This window comes from Alosa sapidissima, chromosome 12 (genome assembly GCF_018492685.1).
Source record: "Alosa sapidissima isolate fAloSap1 chromosome 12, fAloSap1.pri, whole genome shotgun sequence".
NCBI classification, from domain to species: domain Eukaryota; kingdom Metazoa; phylum Chordata; class Actinopteri; order Clupeiformes; family Clupeidae; genus Alosa; species Alosa sapidissima.
Window position 1 is genome coordinate 15,813,672 of NC_055968.1, and position 13,715 is coordinate 15,827,386.

At 46.1% G+C, this 13,715-nt stretch overlaps 1 protein-coding gene across 2 annotated transcripts in view; it reads left to right on the forward strand.

The window, feature by feature from the left end:
- polrmt (polymerase (RNA) mitochondrial (DNA directed)) overlaps positions 1-13,715 on the forward strand; it is an 84,853-nt gene that overhangs the window by 69,433 nt on the left and 1,705 nt on the right. For both annotated transcript variants that reach the window (XM_042056483.1, XM_042056484.1), the window contains exons 17-21: positions 4,323-4,375; positions 7,592-7,690; positions 8,865-8,937; positions 9,692-9,783; positions 11,005-11,078. In XM_042056483.1, coding sequence (XP_041912417.1) covers positions 4,323-4,375; positions 7,592-7,690; positions 8,865-8,937; positions 9,692-9,783; positions 11,005-11,078 — 391 coding nt within the window. The remainder of the gene's footprint in view (positions 1-4,322; positions 4,376-7,591; positions 7,691-8,864; positions 8,938-9,691; positions 9,784-11,004; positions 11,079-13,715) is intronic.

Genomic DNA, 13,715 nt, shown 5'->3' on the forward strand with positions numbered 1-13,715 from the left:
GCACGGGAGGGACGGGGAGGAAGTAGCGAGCTAGCTCTCTGTTTTGTTTGAATGACAACAGAAGTGATGTTACCCAGCATTGCTTAGAGCACCTTTAAAGAAGCTATGTGGAATTCTGTAGGCTTACAGTTGTCTTGAACATCGTCTTCTATGAGCTGCATTGTATTTGATACAGCGGCCACACATGGTGCAACGTGGTATTACAAGAAAGCCATCGCTAGCTGGTTTGCATGCTAACTTCAGTGGATATTAGGACAACATCGAGCATATGTGTTTTTTGACATATCAAAACGGTCGTTCCGTCACATTCTGTTGCTGTTGCTAAGTCATTTCTGTGTGTTAAAAACAAAACTCTGCATAGCACCTTTAACACAGAAAGCAGAAGGGGTTCTTTGACTAGTGAGGGGGCAGAGGGCAAAAACATGACCTCTCCTTTGGGATTACCAGTGGTCTTTCCTATGCTGCCTTGGGAGGAGACTACCAAGAAGAGGATGGAGCTTACTTCATTAGCCGCGCTAACTCCATACATTATGCAATGACATGGTTGATTGGAATTCCCTGTGGGAATGCTTTGAATCGCGGATGCCCTTTAGTGTTGTCAATGTCATTGTGTCCTCACTTGTATCCTTACTTCATTGTCTGTCTTATTAAGAACTGACAGAATTCCTGAAATTTCCAGTTGCAGCTCTATACTAGATGGCCTGGACTGATGAAATAAATGAGCAGAAGTGCAGTTGAGGCTTATCAATCTCAAATGCACCCCAGGATCAGGCTCTTTGCAACAACAGCCGGAGCTGTGTTTGTGGTATATCATTACCTCTCTCGTGTATTAGCCATGTGTCTTAATTGTGCAGCGGGGAGCAGGTGATCAGGCGCTCTATCTGACCTCCACCAGCCTCCACCCGCTTCTGTGCTCCACCTCAGTCACAGCTGTCTCCTCTGGCTCGTCTCATTGTCCTAAATGGTGCCATTATTAACGGAGCCTAATAGTTTCATCAATCACTCTGATTAATGGGCACCTGTAGTCAGCATTCTTGTCAAGTCATCCCTCTCCGGACGAGACCCAGAGAACCCACACGATTGCCCTGGATCATCCATGTGGACCCAGAGCCCTGTGTCTCTTCATAAAGGTGACCCCAGCTGATCAGTCACATGTGAGCCAGGACTCCGGTTCTTCCCACTTGGGCATTCTTAGTCCTTAGGATTTTTGTGTATACGTACAGGCTCTGGTGCGCTAGCTGACTTGAAGTCGGGAAACCAGTTTCCTGTTCGTTGACATGGCTGTCAACAAAGCACGTGTGCTCACTGAATATCATTCCCTCCTTATTTTGTGCAGACACTGCGAGTAGGCTGGTGTTTTCAGGAAAAAGGTGGAAGCTGAAATCGCATTTATAACGACTTGAAGCCGAGCAGCATGGCACGCAACAGTACTAGAGCCACCCACGGACATGAAGACTCGCATACATTGTATTCCTTACATTTTCATACAACTAAAGCACTCATCTTCAGGCGCTTGTTGACAGCCATGTCAATAAACAGGAAACTGGTTTGCCGACTTCAAGTGAGCGTGGTGGAGCAGTGGGAAGCGGTCAGTCCCAGATACCTGACAATGCGATTACCTACAGCTTTGGACTTTCACTTTCACAGCCTCCGTATACAGGCACCGACACGAGTGCGGTGCACTCCACTTTTGACGTTAGATTACAATAGATTCCTCGCACACCACCACCGAACCCTTTCACTGCCACGCTGTGGATTACGACTCAGTCCTATTCTTTTTTGCCGCCACTTAATAAAATCTGTTGTTCCTCAAATATTTGTCAATAAAAACTTTCAGCACTGATGTGCATGGGCAAGTGACAGAAGGTGACGCCACACTCATGTTGGTGCCTGTACATGCAGATCTCAGCTCAACCATCACCCAACTCTCCACACAGTCACTCCTGAGTAGGCTCACACAGGGCCCAGACTCAGGCTTCCCACGGGGCTGGCTACCTGGCATCCCACTCTGTGGACCGCCTCCAGGAGCTGTCGCTGCGCCTCCACAGTCCCTATCTCCCCAGCCATCTCGCCTCACTTGTCCCTGATGCTGTTCTCCTCCTGGTGCCCTAATGCATGGCTTTGCTCCAGTTTTTTTATGCTGTCACCTTGAGCTCACCTGGGTGTTTTTCCACTTGCTGTGTAAAGGTTTGTGTGTGTCTGTGTGTGTTTGTGTGTGTCTGTGTGTCTGTGAATAGCGTGTGTGTGTGTGTGTTTGTGCGTGTGTACAGGTGAGTTGGAGAGCATTGGAGAGTGTAGCTTCATGATTTGTTTTGTATAGATGTTTGTGTTGTTTGATGTTGGTATGCAAGCATGTGTGATTTCAGGGTTTCTGCGAGGTCTTAAAAGAGTAAGCCTTAAATTGTCTTAAATACATTTGAATTTATTTACAATTGTAGGCCTTAAAAAGTAAAAACGCGTTAAAATATTCTTTAAAAAGTCTTACATTTAACCTTTTGAAACCTGCAGAAACCCTGGATTGCAAGTGAGTATGATTTGTGTGTTTGTGTGTGTGTGAGTATGATTTGTTATGTACAGGTGTGTGTGAGTGTGTGAGAGACAGAGAGAGAGTGTGTGTGTGTGTATGACTATGATTTGTTGAGTACAGGTGTGTGTTTGTCTGTGTGTGTGTGTGTGTGTGTGTGTGTGTGTGTGTGTGTGGTGAGTAAAGCTTTCGAGGGACTCAGAGGGACTAATCTCCTCAGTAATGGGTTCCAGGGGCCCAGGGGTCTGACAGGTCGGATGCGTGTGCTAGTCACTCACACAGGACTAATGGTTCCTCCAGAGGCCCCTATTCCACTCACATGGTCACACTCATCTCCAGCAGAGTCAAATCACCCCAGCCCCGGCCGCATCCCCACTCCCTCCCTCCCTCCCTCACTCCCTCACTCCCTTCCTCGCCTTCTCGCCTCTTCAGGAACTCTCCAATTTACCGACGCCCCTGAAAAACCTTTTGTGTGGGGAGGGCAGCAAGCCCAGTATATCAAAAACAGCGCCCTTTCCCATTACAAATTCTGTCACAATTTGTCTTTACTTGAGAGACTCAGATCGATGTGGAGCACTTGTAGGTCAATAAGGTGTATTAGGAGAGACAATGGGATTGATTTGGATTTTTGGCAATTTATTTAATATGGGTGACGCAAACCTAGAACATGCATGTGCTTGAAACTCATTCACCTCTTTGTCTCTGGGTCATAGAAATAGATTATTATTGTGCCCTGGAGAAAAGGAAAGGAAGTGTTTTCATTGGACCCTCCATTTTTGTTGTGATTTATACTGATTAAAATGGCTTTTAGGCGTTTGTGTAGGTGACCAATGTGGTTTCACTTCCACTAACTAGTCTGTTAATAAGTGACCCTCAGGCCCTGTTCCTCCCATCTCAATTGTTATTATGACTATTACAATAATGCTTAATGTAGGCTTTCCCGACTTCATTTAAAACTATTATTTTAACTGATATAGTGTTCATATACTGTAAGTCTCTTTGGACATAAGCGTCTGCCAAATACCATAACCATATCGTAACTCCCCCAATTATCACCACTTTTGTTCGGAAATTCTAAAACAACGATGTTTTTTTAACACTTCAAAAAAACATTTGCTAAATGAACCTTACATTTTTCAGTAGCCATAGGTGTGTAGATTTGAACAAAATCTGGTTTGGTTCTTAACGGGAGCATTTACTGCCTGAAATATCCGATTTTGTTTACCACGCTCTGAGTTATAGTGCTGGCCTGATGGGTCCCCTATTTACGCCGTTTCAACCGCACATGAACGGTTAGACCGAGAATTCTCGTCATGAAATTAAAAATTCCACTGGAGCTCCAAGCGGATGTGTACACGCAACCTTACAGCTCTTCGAGTCACAGTAAAATGTCATTTTTGGTAAATAGCTAATTTAGATACACCTATGATGTGGGTGCTTGCGTTTCTTTAGGAATTCGCCGTCTTGGTTTGTATAGAAATGGATATTAAGTGACACATACACGCAAGACGGCAGAAATACGGGAACGACGGTAATTGGGGGAGTTCCGATCATAATAAACCATGGCCAACCTAAAGCCTTAGCCTTTTTTAGGCTTCAGCGTGAAGCCAACACTCCAGAATGTGTACATTCTTTTGAGAAACAGACAACAGACAACAGCCTGTGAATCTTTGAATCTATTCATGCGTAGCATGTCGAGGCCATGTTTCACCAGACTGTTTTGTTGGATTATTTATTTGTTTGTTTGTTTGTTTGTTTGTCTAACTTATGTACCTCTGTTCCCTCTCCTCTCCCACAGCTGAAAAGCAACATCCAGTTCCTGAGCCTGCAGATTAGCCATGATGCTAGCCAGTAAGTGCCTCTCCGCTTATCTTGCATTCCCTCTGAAGTCTGAAGGCCTTCATCTCCCCCGCTCTGAGTGGCCTTGGCCTCTCACCATTACATTTGAACGTCACATGACTTGCATTCTTTCAACCTCACTGCCTATCAAGTGGAGAGTTGATCAGATACTGTAGCTCAAAATAGAACCACATCGTAAAGGGCATTGTTGAGGATGGACATTTCTGTATAGCATATAGAATATCCTTGGTGATTTACTGATGGATCCATAAAGCACCTTCACAAGAAATAAGATGAAAAAAGATGATGAGATAGTCAACTGGATTTTATTTTCAGTCCTCATGAATGCATGTTGCAGCTTAAAGTAATGGTGTCTCAAGTCCCCTATCCTCCTTAATAGTTGTGAAACTGGCATGTTCCTATTCTCCCATGTCCTCTGTCGGGTAATTGTGGCCAAATATAAACCACTGCAACAAGATCTGCTCTGAAAAGACGGATGTCCACCTGTCTACTAGTCTCTGAGCCATCAAGAGGATGCCTGACCTCTCAACTCTATATTGAAGCACACACCTAATGATCCTTGACCCCCAGTGCTCTAGAGCACGGCATGCTAGCAGAGGCTTCTCTTGTCTGTTTGCGACGCCGCTGATCATCGCCGACCGGGTGCGAGAGCACGGAAGCCTCAGCTGGAGGCTGGCATTTGTGCTGAAATGTCACTGGTGAATGTGCAGTGTCATTTACACTGGAGAGCCCAAGCCCAGCATACCAGATGAGACGAGACAAGAGATGTGCGCTAAGATTTGCTTTAGTAGGCTGCTGACAGTGCCTCACTGCATTGCATTATAATTCACTTTTACCCTTTTTTTCTTTGGAAATGTGCAGTTTTGTGTTATTTTTCTTTCTGATTCAGTCCTTGAACAGTACTGCGTTCAATAATTTAAGGAGGCCTCTTTTAAATTGAGTTCCCATCGTCAGCTAGCATCTTGTGCTGAAATAAAGGCTTCATCTCTGTCCCGGTTTTACGAAGCGATGCACCTACAGCTGGTGGAATCCCTGCAGAGACCAGCCGCGTCGTACCACGCCTCTGCTCGCCGCAGCATAAATGGTTCATCCTCCCGACAATCCTGAGAATAGCTCCGTCAAGCAGACAACCTCCGAGACATATCCCCTGACATTAGTTCTGACCCCTTGTACTGTATGTATTTACTGACCTAGAAAAGTCACTTCAACTGTTCATTTATTACACCGTAATAAACTCCCTCTTTATTTTAGTAGTCTCACATGCTAAGCTTCAACCAGTTAGCATCACCGGTGAGCTGAGCTGACTCATGATGGTGACTGATGGAAAAAACTGACACTAGTCCCGAGTGGGCCAGTGACTAGCTAACCAACTTTCCCGACATGCTCATTTACAGTACTCCCCAGACCAGCGGGCCATTGCTTATGTTGAGCCCTGCACAAGGTGTCTCGTCGAATCTCACCAGCATTATCCAGTCCCATTTGGTGTGGTGTGGAGTGATTATAGAGCACTTCTGACCGGAGTTAGTCTCTCACATGCTGATATGGGGGGGGCTGTCAGGGACCTCAGATAGGCGCCGGCCATCACGGGAATGGCTAAGACAGGAATCACATTAGCAGGTGGCGTGGTGCCGACAGGGGGAGAAGGAACCCCACCCCACCCCCCTTCCCTCGAAACAGCACGCCAGCCGACGACCAGTCTGAGAGCCCTGGGCTGGACTGACAGCTGTCCCTGCATCCCCTTGACATCACTCCCCTGCATTCGGCTGACTTAAATGAATACCAAAAAGCCTGGAATCACATCGAAGTGGAGGGAATTCAGCCTCCACAGCCCATCCCATCCCCACTCCCACACTCCCACTCCCACACTCCCACCCCACACTAGCCTACCCCACACTCCCCCTCCCCTCCGGAAGTTGCTGCTGTCCTTCCCCCTGTCAAAAGCTGTAGCCGCGCTGTCGCATGAGATGTGTGGGGATGTTCTCCAAGCACGCAACCTCACAGCTTGCCGCAGCACTAACAAAGGCACCCGCAGATGCAAACAAGCACACAATTTCCATCCCACGCAGGAGAGGTGCCGTGCCCGCCAGGCTGTGGGGACTGAATGAAAATGTCTTTATTAAGATTTGCCCAAAAGCCATCAGATGTTATTAGTTTGCTGTTGTGTCCCTGTTTCTCATAGACAGCTCCTAGACACGGGGCTTCCAACCAGGAAAAAATGATGTCTATGGAAAACCTCCCCGATGTTAGCCAGAGATATCCTTAAGTGTTGCCAGAGCTGATTTCACACATTGCTCTAAAACACATTGGCGTCACTCACTGCCCTCCTGGAGAGCGAGGCGGCTTCTCCGTCACCTCCCCTGCTCTAGTGAATGATTGCTCCTCTCAGCTCTGGCCTGCCTCCCCATCACACAGGGGAGCAGAGGTGATCCCCGAATGGGCGACTGGAGCCCAGTCCATTAACCCAGCCCTGTGTGCTCCACCTCCATTACAAGCCACTCGGGAGAGGGGTGTGTTTGGCCCAGATCCAGGGTATCCGTGACCTACTGTGTGCACACACACACTGCACATTAGGTGATGCTAAGCTCATCAAATAAATAGATAAATATAACTTTAAAGGATATTTCATGATTCACATTTGTGCAGAAAATACATCATGTATCATTACGCAGCATCGGATTTAATTAACATGCCACCAAAGCAAGGGGGACATCTTTATTTTCAGCTCATTTACTGTGAAGTGTGTGCTATTGATTGGAGTTTAATCCAATATGGTTGGCAGTGTGAAGCATGTCCTCTGCGTGTCCACTCACCTTTGAGCACGTATGGGCTGCATTCATCACTCTAATGTGGGCAGTGGGTCTGCGTTGTTGGCGTGTGGTTATTAATGTAGCTTGGTCGCAGCCATACAGTGATGCATGAGACCCAGCTCTACAGATACAGAGAGAGAGGGAGGAAGGGGGTGAGGGGTACAGGGTTGGCCCAAGCCTTAATTAGGTCCTATGTGTCTTGTGCTGTGCTACAGGGCTTTGGGTAACTCGCTCTCTCCTCTTATTTTTCTTTCTTTTCTTTTTCTCTTTTTTCTTCCTCTTTCCTTCTCCTTCTCTCCTCTTTTTTTGTTTCCTTGTTTCTTGTTTTTTTTTTTTGACGTTCCCCTGTCTCTCGCCTGACCGCTCCTCTCTCGCTCTCGGCTCCGTCCTCTCTCCACAGGAAGCCAGACACGGTGAAGCAGAAGAACGCCTTCCCTCCCAACTTCATCCACTCGCTGGACTCCACCCACATGATGCTGACGGCCCTCTACTGCTACAGGTACAGCACAGCACCAACCAAACAGCATGGCACAGCACTGCACAGCTCCACTGCTGCTCACTGAAAGACAGCCTAGTGGATTAATCAATCAGTTATTGACTAATAAATTAATCACCAAATATTTTAATCATCGATTGATAAGTTTGTGTCAATTTTTATGTATTTTCCTTAAAGTATATATGATTGAAGCGTCTTAAACTTGAATATTTTCAGCTTTACTTGCTCTATCACAGTGAACTAAAATAAAGAAAGAAAGAAAGAAAGAAAGAAAGAAAGAAAGAAAGAAACGAAATATCTTTGGGTGTTTGGACAAAACAAGGCATTTGAAGACATAATCTTGGGATTTGGAAAACAAATCTACTTAATGTTAATCTACTATGCAAATAATCTGAACAGGATGATGCAAGAATGCACTGAAATGACGAACTTGGATAAGTTAAAGTGTAATTCCGGAGTAATTTGAACCCAGGGTCTTTTTCACCAAGTCGAACACTCCCTCGAGAGCTAGATTACGTTGATTGAAGGACTAACGAGTTTGACCGGCTTTAGCATTTACAGCAGGCTTGTGCAAAATTCCAGAATTGAATTGAAACTGGCTCTTAAATTCCAATTCAATTCTTGAATTTCACTTGCATTTCAATTGAGGTAGCAAACAGGAAGCAGAATTGCCATTCGAATTGTGCACAACCCTGGTTTACAGGCCAAATGGCTAACAGTGCAAGTACTAAGGGCCCAGACCACTAATAATGCTCAAAATAGCACCACACTTCTGCAGTAGTATGAATAGGGTCCCTACTCCCTACACAAAAAACAAAGCATTAACAACTTAGTAAGTGTACTGGGAAACGGGAGTTTCTTAAAAACACTTACACTCCGGAATTACACTTTAACTCAAAGTAGATGGTAAACCTAAATGAAGAGCCCTATTGCTTTATGTTGGTTACGTTAGCCAAACCAATGGCCTTTTAGGAGGGAGTTTCATGTTCTTAGATAACTGACCCAGACATTGTTGTCATTAAACTGTGTACTTTGAATTCCCCCAAGCACAGTACATTCAGTACATTATTAACTGTGCTTGGGAGTAGAGGTCAGTGACCCCAGTAGCCGTAGAGTGAGGACAGACAGGAAGTGACTGCTCCTTACCTGTGAAATTCCCTCCTGTTGTCTCTTCCAGTGCCGGCCTCACTTTTGTCTCCGTCCACGACTGCTTCTGGACACACGCGGCTACTGTCGACACCATGAACCAGGTATGCTAGCTAGAATACCCACGACTGTTTGTATTTTAACTCCCCTACGCCACCCACTCCACCTCACTCCTTCTCACGTGTCTGTGCTCAGCATTCTCTGTGCCAATCATAATACTACCAAGAAATCTTGTCCTTCATTTTCCCGGAATAACACCACAGACGGATGCCTCTCTAGCTGACATGCTGTCATCTAATGCTTGAGCAGTTATTCATTACTCACAGGTCTGTCAGTCAAAGAAAGACTTAGGTTGGGTACTCCAGTCTCATCGAAACCCTACTCAAGTCTTTTTAAAAAGCAAAACATGGGTGGTGAGGTTAGCTTTGCCACCTTTTTTTTATGGTCTTAAAAAAGGTCTGTGTATATATCTGTTATCTAATATTCTAGAGTATTCTTGCTGAATCTAATATGGCCTTTTCTTAATTATTTGAACGATTGAACACAAAGGCTTTGTTGGCGTAACAATAAATATCTGGACCAGGACCAACCCCCCCCACCCCCACCCCCCTCTACACACACTCTCTCTCTCCCTCTCTCTCTCTCTCTCTCTCTCAAAGAGCGTGAGACACCGCAGGAAAGGTAGCAATGTGACAGGGAAGCAATGGACTGAGAAGTGTGCAGGTTAAGTTGTCAATTAGGAGGAAGTGGAGGAGTGAATATGGAGACTTACTCTCTCTCTCTCCCTCCCTCTCTCTCTCTCTCTCTCTCTCTCTCTCTTTCTTTTGTCCCTTCTCGTTTTGTTCTTGCCATTGGCAGGTTTGCAGGGAGCAGTTTGTGGCCTTGCACAGCCAGCCGATCCTGGAGGACCTGTCCAAGTTCCTGCTGGAGAAGTACTGCTCTGAGCATCCGTAAGTCCCCCCCACTCTCCCCACGCCGCTCCCAGAGGGCCCCCCAGCACCCACACAACTGTTCAGACTCACTTTATTAGAGAGAGGAGCGGAGCGGAGCAGCACAGACTGTCCTGCTAGGATTCATAAATATGCATGTGATAACTCAGGGCAAGGGATGAGTCACTCATTTCTGAAAGAAATCACTTTCCAAGCAAAGACGGTTCCTGTAGCTCATTACAGCAAGGTGCTAAAAGACCAAGGTCATGTGTTTGATTGAAAGGGAGCACTCATGCTAAGAAAAATGTCCTCAGAATGAATAGATGTACAGTAAATGTGGATTGCCCACTTATAGTATGCTGAGTGTTAGCAATTGGGTGATGCAGAGGGACAGTGCTTTTTAAAAGGTTTGCTCACGTTTCCTGAGGTATGTATCTCTAGGAATCAAAACTACTCTCTGCACACGCTGCGTTCAGTTATTTTGGAGAGCACATGGCGCCGGCATGCCCCTTCAGGTTCTACTCTTCAAAATTGTATGAGCATTGATTCTCAGGAGCAAATTAGTGCACCGTGCAATACATCTCTGTCAGATAACCAATCGCTCAGCAAATAATTGAATTGAATAATTGAAAAACATCAACATGAGACAAGTGGTATTTTCCCCATGTATGTGTCACATGTTAGGCAGCCTGTGCTCAGTCAGCTAGTGCAGGTGAATGGACGCACTGTCGGGAGCTCCCTCTGTCATTCTAACGGGGGTTTAATTGGGCCCCTAAGGTGGCCAGCATCTCCCTCCTGCGCAGGGATCCACCGAAGTCATTAGCCAGCCGAGGAGGTGGAGGCGCAGCGCCTGGGGATGAAAGCCAACAACTCTGCCCTTCACCCAGGCGCTAGGAGCTGGAGCTGGAGAACTCGGGGCCCAGTGGGCAGCTCAAAAGCACAGCTAAGCGTCTGCTCTAACTGCCCTCCTCTCCCTTTCAAATGAATTCAAACAGAGCCCGAGGAGTCTGACTCGCACCAGCGCACCATTCAAAACATCCTCTAACAGCCCTCTTAACAGTCTCCTCCCCTTCACAATTGTTTTCAATAGCAGCCTGAAGACAAATAAAAGATTTGAAAGCCGTCAGACTGTCTCCTAATGGTCTCTCTCTCTCTCTCTCTCTCTCTCTCTCCCTCCCTCCCTCCCTCTCTCTCTCTCTCTCTCTCTCTCTCTCTGTCTCTTTCTCTCTGATTGTTATGCAGGGGCGAACGGAAGAACAAGAAGCTTATGGAGTACTGGAGGATGATTCACCTCCTGGGCAAAGTGCCTCAGACAGGTGAGGGTGCTCCTGTTGTGTTGAGTGTTTTAGTGGGACAGGGAGGAAGCCTGAACATTTCTCAGCACCAGCATTGATTGACAGCTCATTAGTGTAAACATGGCTTTGGCTCTTTTGTATTTGCCTACAGTTCTTGTAGCTTGGCTTAGTATGCTGACAAAAAAAGGGCACTACTTTGGTCAATTTTTAAACTGTGGTGTGACAATGAGATAATGTTCATAGTTGTCTCAACTTCGGAAAGTCCACATTTATGATGCCTAACCTTACTAAGATACAAGTGCCTTTAATCATCTTACTAAGTCCAGAAGTATTTGCCTGTGAGGTTTCTGACCTGTGGAAGTACTGTGTTGTAAGACTACCAGAGTAAGTCTCTCTCTTTCTCTCTCTCTCTCTCTCTCTCTCTCTCTCTCTCTCCACCCTTTCTTCAACTACAGTTGTAGAGATCAAAGCGTTTCCATCCGCTAACTTCTCGTACTTTAAATCCCTTCTTTCCTGTACTGGCCTCACTGGCTGTACAAAGTGGTGTGAAGTGAACCAGTGTGTGTCTACTGTATCAAAGCCTTGTTGCCGGTCAGGGCAGGTGAATGTGAGAGCTCAGCACTGCTCGGCCCTGCTCCTCTACACTGGGGATAGGATGAAGTGGGGTTTGGTCGGGTCTTGCATTAGTATGCAGCCTCTCTCCACCACACTCTTCCTTCTGTCTGATTTCACCATTGATGAAATGGTCTCTCAGACTGCCCTGCTGGATGTGGTGTGTGTGTGTGTGTGTGTGTGTGTGTGTGTGTGTGTGTGTGAGAGAGAGACAGAGAGAGATCATGCACATAATGGAGTGTGTGTGAGGGGTGGGGGGGCACACTCATGTTTTGTGACCATGGTCCTTACATATAGATCTGGCCCTGCTGCACACACACACACACTGTTCCTCTTAACTGAGATCAAGGGCATGTAGAGCTCCCTCAAAGACAGCAGCTAAGGGATTTGGCCCACTCTCAGCAACCCCCCCCCCCCCCCCCCCCCCCCACACACACACACACACACACAGCCCCATCACTCCACCCTCACCTGCATACAGATCACTGGCCGCAGATAGACCATGACTAGGCCATGTTCATTCTTTTTGCAACACTGAAACTAGCTTTGTAGTCTGACAGCCATCACCTGAATTGATAATGAAAATGTCAGAGGGGGATTTCAGTAAAGTCTGGCTATATTATCAGCAAATAGAACATTAGATTTTTCTTTTTGCAGTACTGAAAATGTCTTAACAGTCTGACAGCAGTCAGCTAAATAGATACTCTGAGAGAAGGAAAGTGTCTGTGGGAGGAGTCCCCCCTAAATAAGTATAAGTATAAGTATATATACTCTTTTGATCCCGTGAGGGAAATTTGGTCTCTGCATTTATCCCAATCCGTGAATTAGTGAAACACACACAGCACACAGTGTACTGTACACACAGTGAGGTGAAGCACACACTAATCCCGGCGCAGTGAGCTGCCTGCATCAACAGCGGCGCTCGGGGAGCAGTGAGGGGTTAGGTGCCTTGCTCAAGGGCACTTCAGCCGTGCCTACTGGTCGGGGTTCGAACCGGCAACCCTCCGGTTACAGGTCCAAAGTGCTAACCAGTAGGCCACGGCTGCCCCCTATTGCTCAAATATGGCCATCCCTGACTGACAAAACTCTTGTGTGGTGGTGAAGGTTCAAGGTCACTAAACACACCTTTCAAGATATAAATTATGCTAGTTGGACACAAGACAGAAAACTGAAACATTAGTATCTTGTCCATTTATTTATCCTGCAGTTTAATCGTTCAGTCTTTTTTTCTTTGGCTCAAGCTAGCTTTCTGTCCAACTTTCAGATGCAAACTTTGACCATTCGATTTGGAGATTGAAAAGCTTGAAAATTCACAGCTAGTGAAATGAAATGATTTGCTAGAAGGAGCAATTTCAAGGATTCATTTCCGATGACTATGGCATGGCAGCAAGGTATAATGCTACAGTACTAAGGTTGATTGAAATGGATTGATTTGCATCAATTCGCATTTCTTGCCATTTTATTAGGCTTTCTTTGTTAAAGTTGCCCTGACAAACTGTTCACAACATCTCCCTTGATTGAGAGAGTTCATTTTTCATTTGCGTAATGCAAGAGATGGATGTGGATGTGTACAGGCCTCCATTTTCTTTAGCCAACATTCCAAATAGATCCTTCAAATATGCAAATGATTTAAATGTAAACCCAGTGTGCCGTCACTCTGGTTGAGTGTGTGGTCCGACTGCCATACCAGTGACCCTGGCTGATTGGTGTCGCGGTCAAGCTGCAGGTGTGGTACCCATTAGACCAGAGATGGGTTCAAATTTGGGAAAGAGTGGCGAACGTTCGTGGTGAACATGTTCTCTTTGAACAGCGATTTGGTGTTAACATTCCATTGTAACGGTAGTTGTTTAATGTTTGTCAAATTCACGTCCAGTTCCACTGTATGTTCGCGGAGAACTACCTCCTCAGACTGTATGCGATTGTTCGCAAACGTTCGCCGAAAACTCATGGCTAACGGACTGTTTGCAAACGTTCGCCACTGTTTGCGATTTTGAACGCACCTCAGGGTTAGAGACCAGGTGGGGTGAGTGTTGAGTGCCACACCCA